Genomic DNA, 12,812 nt, shown 5'->3' on the forward strand with positions numbered 1-12,812 from the left:
TTTATATTTTAATAGTGTAATTCTGTAAAGACAAAATATGTCTGGTGGTCCAGCTCTGCTTTACATATCTTGCTAAATTGCGGGTTTGAATATTGAAATAGAGCTGCACAGTGGTGCAGCTGGTAGAGCTGTTGCCTTGCAGCAAGAAGGTTCTGGGTTCGATTCCCGGCCCCGGTCTTTCTGCATGGAGTCTCCATGTTCTCCCTGTGCATGGTGGGTTTTCTCCAGGTACTCCGGTTTCCTCCAACAGTCTAAAAACATGACTGTCAGGTTAATTGGTCTCTCCAAATTGCCCCTAGGTGTGAGTGTGTGTGTGCATGGTTGTGTGTCTCTGTGTTGCCCTGCGACAGACTGGCTACCTGTCCAGGGTGACCCCGCCTCTCGCCCGGAACGTTAGCTGGAGAGGCACCAGCACCTCCTGACCCCACTGAGGGACAAGGGTGTTAGAAAATGGATGGTTGGAATATTGAAATACTTTCCTATAACAAAATAGACCTGCAGAAAGAAATTACTAATAAAATATCTTGCATAGTGTTATGCTCTATATGGAGATGTTCGTTAGCTTTGATTGTACATCTCACAATTTTGTAATTTATCGTTGTTTATTAAACTCTGAAAGCTGAGAGGCTGTTAATATTCTGTCCTAGAATGCGGTTTGATGTGCCCTTTGGTGGGCCGCCAGGCTTATAATACACTGGGGGAGACCGTGTATTGCGATCAATATCAATAGATAATACATCTGATAAAATATTCAATGTTGAGAATATTCACTGAACTTCAGTCCAGAGACAGGAGTTCAAAGCAGAGGAAAGGCTTTAGCGCCTCAAGCTCTCACGGCCATCTAGGTGAGTGACATCAATTCACTCACTCTTTATGGTTACCTAGCAACAACTTGTTGAGAAACATGCGTTTTGCCACTGTTCCTCATAACTGCTTCAAGATAAAACCAATGTCATGGAGCAAAAAAAAAAAAAAAAAAAACACGGGAAGGTCAAGCAACCAGTTTGGCAGCATTTCAGATATTTAAGTTAAAAAAAAAACCATCAATAATTATCGATGATTACATTTCAGTAATTTTTTCAGCCATATTATCCAGGACAAGTCTCCAAGTCTTCCCTTGATGACTCAACTGGACTTGTAGTGGAAGACTGTTCTGTTTAAAACTGACTCGAGACTGAATTTAAAAAATGCATGCCACACTTTTCAGATTACTTCCAAAAAAAACAACAACAAAAAAAACTTTAAAGATCAAGAATCCACTGCACAGTGTGAAGTTCTGAGAGGTCCAGGGATAAGAAAAAGTCACTAAATATTTCCTCCTGGGTCAGCCACTTAAAGAGCTTTCACTTTCTAAAAAGAGACAGTGACATTTACTTAACTTCGCCATCAGTTAAATATCAGAAAAAGCCTCCATGTCCTCACCCTGAAGATGTTAGTGTCTGCTGGTCCAAGAGAGTCTTCATCCTCTCCAGCCTGACCGTGGAACAGCAGGTAAGCAAGGGCATACACTGTGATGTTGGCTATGACAGTGAATGCATACCTGCATACACACAGGGATAATACCAACTCAGGACCTGTCCATCAGCCTGCCCAGTGCTTTGGAGCTGATCCTACCTGTATGCAGTGAGCTCCACTTTAGCATGCTCACAGGTGACCAGCTCTGGGATGAGAGACAGGTGGGAGATCTGTGTGGCGGCCCAGCCAAACTGGAAGATGATGATGAATGGGGCAAAGTAGATTAAGCTGGCCCACTGAGGAGTGTTGGGGTCACAGACCAGGCATTGGTTGAAGATGAAGGCAAAGGACACCGCCACACTCAGCGTGCCTGAACATAAACAGAATGAAAAAGAGGCTTCTGAAAAATGACTGGAGAGCATCTAGAAAAATAGAATAGAGTCAAGTTCTGAATGAACAGAACACAACATGCTTTATTTTTACATTTTCAGCCAGAAGTGTCCTTGTATTAATTTTGCAGCTTGCTTAACAGTGAGAGAATGTTGGGGATAAATCACATTCATCTTGTTTATTGAATGATCCAAAGTTATTTAGTACAGCACTCATTTAGAAAAACATTCATCTGGTTATTACTATGAAGCTAGAGCTAACATGAACAGATTGTTATCCCATAACCCAGCAATGTTACGGGCTAATGATCCAGCTCATTAGCTCATATTCCAGCTTCCTGTCAGTCTATATATTACACAGGATAAAAACTAACGTCTGAAATCCAGAGGCCAGGTCAAGTCTTTATGGCACAAGTCTAAGTCAAGTTTGAAGTCTTTCCTTTTTGCCACTCAACTGAGGATCTTTAACTCGAGTGGCCATCTTTGCCCTGTAGCAGATAGTCCATGGGCCAGAGGCCAAAATTTGACATTTTTGTCCATTTCAGGGTGGCAAAGTCTATCAATATTTTTTGAAAAGATACATGTCTCTAGTTAATATTTTGATATGATAGCCCATCCGATAGCAGAAATGTAATATAATAATCTGAATTATGCTGTCAATAGCAGCTGAAAGCAGCTGAAAATAATTTTTTTATTTTTACCTCAGAATTTGTCATTTAATGAGGTTGGTCTCCTCCCTCATTCTGCTGTGTCTCTATGTGGCCATCATGGGCTACTATTGTGTAGCCCATGATGGAAAAGCTCATAAAATCTGATAAATAGGCCAATACAGCATCCTAAAGTCTATGTAAGTGTACATTTCTACTATTACTGATTAACTTTTTTATAACTAACAAACTAGACCCGAGTGACACGCTAAACAAACCCCCAACATATACACCAGTTAAGGTTGTAGCACAAGTCTGTAACTTCAAATCACCTCCCATAGACAGACAGTGTAGGCATATCATACATTTTCTGATTCCTTAGAGTCTGTTGAGTATTTTAGTCATTAACTCTTGTGTCCCTGATGTCCCTGGATACCACTGGGATGAAAGAAATGTATCTAGTTTGGTCAAAAGGTGTGGAAAAATATGAAATAATTTTGGTTTAATGACCTCTAATGACCTCTGTGTTGGTCAGAGAAACTCAAAACATGGCTTAAATGAAAGCCAAGAGTGTCCCCTTTAAGATGATACCAAATATTGCATTACAGACCTTTGACAAATGTCCATACCATGAACCTAAACCAGAGATACACCAGTCTCAAAAAACAGAATTTTTCCAAAGGGGTTGTTTACTTCATGAGATGATAACTATGACTCGGCTACCATTTTGGAAGGGCTATCATACCAAAATATTAACTAGAGACATGCATCTTTTCAAAAAATATTGATAGACTTTGCCACCCTGAAATGGACAAAAAAATGGTCTGGCCCATGGACTAAGAGTGGAGTGGCCGTTTCATTCCAGGACACTTTGACTACGTTCTGCATTTCGTCTGCATGTCTTAGCTTTCCCATAGAAACGGTGCATCAACGTGACCATCTTGCAAGGTATTAATTGAATTAAAAGCTGGGGGTTGGGCCAATCATTCCATAACATGAATTATGTTGGTCTGTAACATAAATATTGCTCCTTTACTGACGGTGTGTGCCGTCATGACATGTCTGAAGCATTTCATGACAGTTGAAGGTGCTAGTTTTCTATTACTCTACTACATTAGTATGACTATTTTATATTACAATGTGTAATGTTGCTACTACTTTGAACACATTTCTGTTATAGGCAACATCAAGCAGTTGCAAATAAGAAGAATGTCTTCAATAATGCTCATTATGATTCATTTAACATAGAATTTGTGATTAAAAAGGTTCCGACATCAGTTCCTAGAGCTTGTTTGCATTCAGTGTCTGTAGTAAGCTCAAGTTTTTTTACGTTCAACTTTCCAGTTTACTTCACACAAGAGAATAAAAAAAGCTAAAAGTAGTCTATGTGATCATTTGTGATACTTCCTCTTGTACTCACCCAGGCATGTAAGACAATACCTTAAATGGTTCTTGTTTTGAAGACTCTTGACTCTTTGTGGTTACAAAACAAAACTCTTATGGCTCCAAAATGACATAAATGATCATTCTACAAATTCTGATTTATGCCTCAAATGTTTTCTTTTTTACTTGTAGTTTTCTAGTTTTTGAAGATAAAAATTAAAGAAATCTCCAGACAAAACCTTGTTAAATGTAAACTAATGCCAGGCTTTTTACTGCCTGGAAGTCAATATAGTAATGATAGGTTCATGTTCCAACAAAGCACGATAAGAGCTATAATTAATAAATTGACTTGTTTTGGCAATGACCAGTACCAGCTGGTACAGTGTGCACGGTTACCTGAAAATTTACCTTGTGAGCAAAAAGCCAGTCTATTATTAGAAGAGTCAGGACAAAGCAAGGTAGACGTAGCAAAGACTTTTCAGAAGTGAAACTTTGTTTTTCAGTGTGTGCTCACTCAGCCGGTAACAAGTTTCAGAAATATGCAGCCAACTTCTTACATGCCATCGAGAATGAAACAGTCAAAAGGACTTAAAATGGCTAAAAAGCTGATAAAGAAGGCTGGTTGTGTTCTAAGGACAGAACCAGCTATCTGATAACCATCTGGGGGATATCTGGAGATTATTGTACAACGGTTGATTCTTCATAAAATGAAGAAACTTCCTAACAACCCTGAGCATCCTCTTCATCACACTGATGACATACAACAACAACGTCTTCAGTCAGAGGCTGCAAACTCGCCACATGAGATCCTTCCTGCCTACAGTCATCAGCATCTACAGCAACTCTCTGAAGAACATAATACGAGTTAAAACAACATTTAACTTCCTTTTGGGATTAATCATGTATTAATGAATTTCAACTGGGCTCTAAACCATGGTTTCAAGAATACACATGTGCACCAAACAAACATCCTCAAGAAGACAAAACCAAAGCATCATCATCTCATGGAGGTATTAATTGAATTAAAAGCTGGCCATAAATACATTGTATTTATGGCAATGTATCCACTCTCAACTGCTTTCAACAAAAGTACAGAAATCAACTGCGTAATTAGCTTGAGCTACAGATCTAAGAAACACATTAGAAAGCCAAGTTAACCACAGCGAGCACCAGCAGCCTCATGTATAATGCGTGCATGTGCACAAAACATTTGTGCCGTGATACCTTACGCACAAGTTGGAAGTATAAAAATGAAAGTGTCGTGAAAGTTTGCGTAAACATACGCAAACTTTTTACCTGTCGTAAAAATGTACGGTAACCATGCAAACTTTTTGTTTTGGACAATAAACTACAAAGTGCCAAAACTCACCTAAATACACTGAAACCTGACTCCATTCAATTATTCAGCCCAAGGAGCATCGACCCCAATAGTTTTCTCATGATGATCTCTTGCCAATTTTTAGTGTGAAAGCATGCTTGTGCACTCTTTTATACACAAGTCCCAGAGTTACTATTGGTCCTCCACAGGTGCAGATTAGATCTAAACCTGGAAACCATTTGGGACGTTCTGATGCTTGCAGGTGTCGGAAGATGGTTTGCTCCTGTCAGGTCAACTGAGCTCATAACACTTTATAGATCACACCATGTTCCCCTGAGCAGATGTCATTAAAGGACCTTGTAAAGCACAATGTCAGCTGAGCTGGCACAGAGCATGGTCCAGTTGGGACGCCAGTGGTTGATCTCAATACTTTAATACCCCGTCCTTATCTTTTAAATATCTGTGTATTAATTACAGACAAATAGAAGGAGCCGATTAACATACACTACATGTGATGAGCTCTTTTCTGAATTATTCACATGCCAGTAACACTAAATGATGTAAATAAACACCAATACACTAAGAAATTCTAGTGTTTATCTGAAAAATAAAAGGCCCAAGGAATTTAAAACCAAGAAACTATAACAGTTTTTATACCTTGAACTGGAAACTTCTGAGTTTACAACAAGAGCAAATGAACAAACCTTCATGATTCCTAAAGGAAGGTAAATCATTTCTAAACCTTGTGCTGCAGTAACATGAGACTGCAATGTGACGCATTCTGTCTGTCCAACTGTAGTAACAAACTCACCAACCAAATGCCAGGTCTTCCGCTTGCCATAGTTTCCACAACCAGAGGTTTGGTCCGACTCATAGCCAACCAGGGGTGTACAGATGGCATCAGCTATCTGACCAACCAGCAACAAGAGACCTGCAGCACACACAAATGGTTACAGATGAGCAATTCTATAATACTGACTGAATTAAACAGAACAGATATGGTGGTAAACTTAAATGTAATGGGAATTAAATTTACTTTAAGAGAGCCTATGTGGGCGCCTTGCAGCTACAGTAAGATTTACTGTGTATCTAGAGACATTTAAGCATATTTTGCAAGAACGCAATAAAAACTGAAAGTGGAAATTACTACTTTGGATATAAATTGTATATCTCTTTAAATTCAAAGAAATAACAGGATGTCATAAAATGATTTGCCACCTTGCATGTTTCTTAAGGTTTTGCTTTCTAGGTCTCAGATAAATGTTTGCATCAAACAAATGGCAATATCAAAGATAACCTGAATAATTAGAAAATGTTTATTTAAAAATATATTTTATTTATTAGGGGCAACAAGCAATCCAAACCAACGGGGTCCTTTGTGAAAAAGTAACTGCTTCCATAACCTTCTGGTTACACCATCCTTAGCACTAATGTATTCACCAAATATGGCATCTCTAGATCTAAGGTTTTTTCTGTAGAGTGCAACATTTTATGTTTCATCAGTCCACAAAATAATTCACTTCAATTGAAAAATAATGTATTAATCCCAAAAGGATTGTTGCAACTCATTTTTACAAGAGTTTCTCCCAAGAGTTGTTGAAAATGCTTATGGCTGTGGGCAGGAAGGTTCCTCTGTAGCAGTCAGTATTTCAGTGGTTCTGACGTAGCGTCTAACTGAAGACACTTGTATAGCAGTCTGATGAAGTTGTTCATAATTTTCTTGACATCTGTCCACAATACTCTCCAACTGTTCCCAGAACAGAGCTTGCCATCTTTATCATCTTTTTAGATTTTCTAAATCTAAAATGTCTGCATTTTTAAGTACAAAAAACTATAAGTTCTTTTTAGGGCTTTTAAAGTCCAAATTACCATTTTTTTTGTACTCAGTGGAACTTTGCTATGTTGACTTATGAAGGCTACCCTATATTTTTTTATATAGGGTCAAGTTGATTTGGTTACATTTTCCCCTTAATTATTGAAATAATTATGTGGAACATGCACTTTCAAATAGCCTCTGAGACAAACACAACTCTGGATATTTGGTGATCTGATTATTAAATGTAGAAAAATAGTCATCCACAGAAGAAATCTCTAAAAGATCAAATTACCTTTCAGAAACACTGCGCAATGTAAAGACCTGACCATTAGATTAGTCATAAAGAGTATTTAGAACACCGTGTGTCCCAAATGAAACACTGAACAGCACCTGGAGCCAATCACCCTAAAACAAGCCAGATGAGTAAAAATCTATGAAAATAATAAACACAACTCAGTCAGGGAGGTTAGACACTCATTCACTGAAAACTAGTTCTGAGCTCAAAATGAACAGCTGAAATCAAGCCGTTCATTTTGATTCCCACACTCAGGGACCATTCTTGTCGTTTTAAATGAAAGTAAGAATCGGATAAAAGTTAAAATACTTCTGCAAGTGAAATGTGATCATGCTTACTTATAATGACTCAGTTTCAGACCTGTGAAGCTTTGTGCAAACTCAAATATTAACCAAATTCAAAAAAATAAATAGTCAAACTTTAACTTTTACTGGGTTCTAAGTGTCTTCAGTGTCGAATAAGTCCAGGTTAGGTTTGATTTGGCAAAACACAAGGTTCTCAAGTTGTACACCAATTTTGTTACATTTGAAACAGATCTGAACGACACTGTCCAGATCCCACAAAGCCACTCATCCTGATTTCTGTCCACAATAATCTCCAGATGTTCCAGAGGGATTCATCTGGAACCCAAGTAAACTCAAAATAGTTGATTTTTCTGTAAATTATTTTGAACGTTTTCAGACAGGTGCTTTAAAAACTCTTATCAGAGTATTATATTCACATGCTGGCCCACTCGAGATAATGTGGATGTTAACATGGACCCAGTGTAACAGGACTAGAAATAAAAAATCTAATGTTGAGGTGCTACAAGTATAAAGCAAGTTTCACGGATCACACCGTTTCACCACCAGTAACATTAGTTTCACGTAGCTCAGCATTTTTGTGATAATTTTTTTTAGTATCTACATGCAATTCTGAATAAGCAAAAAAACAAAACTGTGAAATAATCATTTACCTAGAAGTGGAGAATAAAACGATATTATTCAGACAGACTGACTCACCTGCATTCGTGTTCTGGAATCCCAGCACCGAGTGGTAGAACACCAGTAAGTATGTGAACCACATGGAAGCGCACAGGTCGTTGAGAAAGTGTCCCGCAGCGTAGCTGAGCTTTCGGATAGCGGTCAGAGACCTGTCCGTGTCCGACATGCTGGCTCGTGAGGGTTAAAAGGAGGAACTCCGCACGCGCTTTCATCAAGCTGAGTCGCTGAAATGGCTTCAAATCATTCAAGCAGACTGGACGGACATCTTTGAGTCTCCCTCCCCAAAAGTATTGGTTCCCTATTCTTTTTCAATAACAATGTTCTTGAAGAAGACAAATAAACATGTAGGCTACATTCGTTTGCCAACCAACGTGTTGTCCCAGCACGAGGGAGAGCGCCAAGATTATTCCATCAGTTTATCTTATTCTTTCCGCTTTGAATCAGCTGACAGTGAATGAGGAGCGTCCCAGAAGGGACACAAACCGAAACAAACGAAGGAGAGGTTTTCCCACCGCATATGTCTTACATGTGCGCTACTTTAAACAAGTTTCAGCAGCTAAATATTTAAGAAACACGAGCGACGTGTTACGACCTTAGCTAATTAAACTCACACCAGACAGAAACTGCACCACTGTCTTCCGTTCTTGACATTTCGCAAAAATGAAAGCACGTGACAGATCCGAAGCTGTGTGTTCCCAGCGCCAACCCTCACCTGCTTTATCGTAGACGTAAACAATGCAGGTCGCCGGTAACTATGACGCACATATTAAAACCAACCAATAGGACAACCACGTTGCTCCCCTCAGCCAATAATAAGAACCTAGCGGGTGGAACTTCCTCTTCCTAATCACTTCCGCATTTTTGAATGGTCACCTTCCTAAAATAATTGCCAAAATCTTTCTTTTTAAAAATAAATTAAATTAAATCGCGATTAAAATTGCGTTTTAATAGCAGTTGAAACAAAGCAGAAATCAAGCCACATCTACTCATCTTTTCCTTGTTCTTGAATGAACTTTAACATTTGAGATTTGAACATTTGTTGGCCTTGTTTAAAAAGCAGACCAGGAAAGCTTAAAAGATTAATTAGGTAGATTATTTTTGAACAAATTCTCATAAGATTCATTTGTTGCTTCTCTATGGCATCAATGATGCAGATTAGACTACACTGAGAATTTCACTCAAATGAGACAATATCTGAAATGTTTGATAAAATTTCCAAATTTAGATTTTACAAAGTTATGGTAGTTACACCTTTGTGTTGAAATCTCCCTTTTTCTGCAATCTTGAGACATTCTTGCTTAGTCAGGCTGATATTTAGATAACAATTTGCTCAAAACAGAAACTGCTCAAGTATTTGGAGAAAATTTAAGCGCAACAGACACTGGTAGGTTTCATTTTATCATACAACCCATTTTTAAATTGTTAGTGGCACTTTGTATTTCTAGAAATTAAAACCTTTGCCCATTGTTTAGTGACGTTTGGGGTGGCAGTGGCTCAGAAAGTAGGGGTCTGTTCTGTTAACTGCTGGGTTGTGAGTTTGAACCACCACCCTCTGTCTCAGTCACTCTGCAACTGTGTCTTCAAGTAAGACACAATACATGCTGTCAGGCTACATTTTGAGGTATGCAAAAATCAGTAATCGTTCTGAGACAAAACTGGTGTTGGAAAGATGAGATATCTTCAGGAAACCTCTACACCATACCCAGATAGCACACGATGTTAAATCAACGATGAAAAGTAGTTAGAATCGTTGATTTCTGGTTGAAGTTGACAAATGACGGAGGATCAACCATCAAACAACCATCCAATCAAACTGTTGAAACTGTGTCATTGAATCAATGTTGTTTTGTGGTTGAAATCTAATGACTGAAATGCTGAAGTCTGATTAATGGTTGATTTTTGGTTGAAGTCGACAAATAACGGAGGATCAACGATAAAACACACTCTAAAAAGAAAGTAGTTGAACCAACTTAATTGAATTGCTTCTGTAGGTAACAAGCAATTCAAATAAGTTTATCCAACTGAATTTATTACATTTATCCAACTTAAGATATTAACTTTAACCAATTCAATATATTATAATCATCCAACTCAATTTCTCCCTCACAGGAGGGAGCTGGAATTGAACCATCAACCTTCCGATCACAAGACAACTGTTCTACCCACAGTGGCTAACCTGGGAATCTGTCCCTGGTCAGCTTGAGTCACTGTGTCAGTCGAGGGATACAAATGTATCGAATTTTATTATTTCAAGTAAAGTCAAAGTGAATCCAGTGTGTTTCAGCTCTGGTCCTCCAGGCCCTGCAAGTTTTAGGCATTTCCCTAATTTGGCACATATGATTTTAATTGATGTCTGATTAACAGGGTTTTGCTGAAATGAAAACATGCAGGTCAGTTTGCCTTGAGGACAAGGTTTGAGGAAGAACTTGTGATGTAAATGTTCAATCAAGGTAAGCTGTTTTTCACACCCCTCTACACACACCCCTTTCCCCCCATCACCCACCCTTCACCTAGGCCCATCTACCCCTCAATCTCCTCCCCCTTTCCTCTCTCCTCCCCTCCTCCTTGGGCTCCAGGTGAAACAATTTTAATTTTAGGTGAGGGTTATAAATTTTCACATTTTATTTTGTTAAATATTTTTTTGGCTCTAGTGGCCTTTATTTGATAGTTAATTGACAAGAAATGGGGAGGACATGCAGAAAAGGTTGCCAAGGCTTGGAATCGAACCTGCGACAGCTGCGTCGGTGACTGGGGCAGGGGTGGGCAACTCCAGGCCTTGAGGGTCTCCTGCAACTTTTAGATGTGTCTCTACTTCAACACACCTGAGTCAAATAATAAGGTTGTTATAGCAGGACTCTGGAGAACCTGCCTGCACTGAGGAGGTGATTCAGCTATTGGATCCATGAGTGTTCTACCAGGGAGACATCTAAGGGTTGCAGGACACCGGCCCTCGAGGACCAGGATTGCCCACCTCTGGACTAAGGCCTCCATGTGTGCAATCTGTGCAGTTTGTTGCACCCCTCATCTCCTTCTCATCTCCCCCTACTCCCTTCCAAGACTCCCCACACCCACCTGCTCCTCCCAGCCTTCCCCTCTTTACCTCCTCTCATCCCTTCTTCCCTCCCCCCCATCCTTGAGCTCTGGGTCAGAACATTTTATTACTAAGTGGGGGTTAATCATGTTTCAAATAACACACTACATGTTGAGAACATTGGGTTGTAATTCCTTTATGTACATTTTCTTACTTGTCTGTAAATATTATTACTGACTGCATAATGTGTTGACACATAAACAAGTCTCCAGTCTCTACTAGGAGTTCTACAGTCCGACTCCCCCTTTTGACACTAGTGGTTTGTCCCAACCAAACAGCCATTTTGCTGCTGGTTTGTTTGCAATCAGCAGTTTTATGGTAAGTTTTTCAATATTACTTTGATCTTAAATGTGTTTATTGAAAAATAAGGGCATTGTTTTGTGCCCATAGTAATCCTGGTTATTTTAGGGCAAAACAGATAATTTTAATAATTGAGGTCATGTCTCATTTTGTACTATTTTCATCCTGCCCACTGCTGCAGGCCTAAGTATGAAATCCTGTGAGATTTTGTGAGATTTGAGTTTTTAAAATAAGGCGGGGCCTATTGTTTGGTCTGGGAGAGCATGTGGTGGACAAGGAAGCATAAGGCTGGCTGCTGCAGGTGGGCTTTAAATTGTTGTGATGGTAATCACTTGTTTTTCATTTTTTATTATGACATGCTTAGATGTGTCTCTGTTCCAGAACAACTGAGTTAGATGATTGCATGACAGTCTGCAGCCATCAAGAAGTGCAGAAGGTTGTTAATCATCCACAGATTCAATCCAGGTGAGGCAGAAGGGAAACATGTAAAACATGTAAGGCAGGTGAAACACTGAACTAAACCTGCTAATGAAATATTTGTAGTTGAAGATTAAACCAGCTATTTGATGGAAGTTTATTCTGTATAAATGATAAATTTTTCCAACTACAGTATAAATCACCTTTTGCTCTATTAACTGTCTCTGGTGTGTTAAATAAACCCTGATCCTCCCTGAGTTTTATCTTTAGGTTTTCTGATGAACAGCCTTTATTTTAAATATTGATTCCCTCATTTTAACATGAGTGCAGCATCATAAATGCTACACTATAATGCAGCTTGATGGGTAAATGTAGTTGTATGCGTAAACATTAAGATGAATATTGATGAACAATTAAGATGCATATTAACAGTGAGTGTACATGGGGAACTATATGGTTAGTTTGTTCTCAGACCTGTAACCAGTACACTGTTTAATATTTCAATGACTTTCAGAACTTTTCAAATGTTTATCATCTTTCTAACCGGCACCTTCCTCACTTTTATTTTAGTGTTTTTCAGCCGTTGCTCTGCAGGTTGACCTAAAGCTGACTCTTGAGGACTGCAGTAAAACCGTCAAGTGGCTTCATTACACGYCAGAATGAGAGGAAGACATCACAAGGAATCAAAGTGACGTCAAACTGGGGTTACYACAACTTG

General features: G+C 38.9%; 1 protein-coding gene across 1 annotated transcript in view; it reads right to left on the minus strand.

Moving 5' to 3' along the window:
• mfsd12a (major facilitator superfamily domain containing 12a) overlaps positions 1 to 10,137 on the minus strand; it is a 25,152-nt gene extending 15,015 nt beyond the window's left edge. The window contains exons 1-4 of the mRNA XM_008433599.2: positions 8,305 to 10,137; positions 6,004 to 6,123; positions 1,615 to 1,825; positions 1,423 to 1,540 (exon numbers count right to left, since the gene is read on the minus strand). Of these exons, the coding sequence (XP_008431821.1) occupies positions 1,423 to 1,540; positions 1,615 to 1,825; positions 6,004 to 6,123; positions 8,305 to 8,452 (597 nt within the window). The 5' untranslated portion in view covers positions 8,453 to 10,137. The remainder of the gene's footprint in view (positions 1 to 1,422; positions 1,541 to 1,614; positions 1,826 to 6,003; positions 6,124 to 8,304) is intronic.
• Between the last annotated feature and the right edge of the window lie 2,675 nt (positions 10,138 to 12,812).

This window comes from Poecilia reticulata, linkage group LG17 (genome assembly GCF_000633615.1).
Source record: "Poecilia reticulata strain Guanapo linkage group LG17, Guppy_female_1.0+MT, whole genome shotgun sequence".
Taxonomy (NCBI): domain Eukaryota; kingdom Metazoa; phylum Chordata; class Actinopteri; order Cyprinodontiformes; family Poeciliidae; genus Poecilia; species Poecilia reticulata.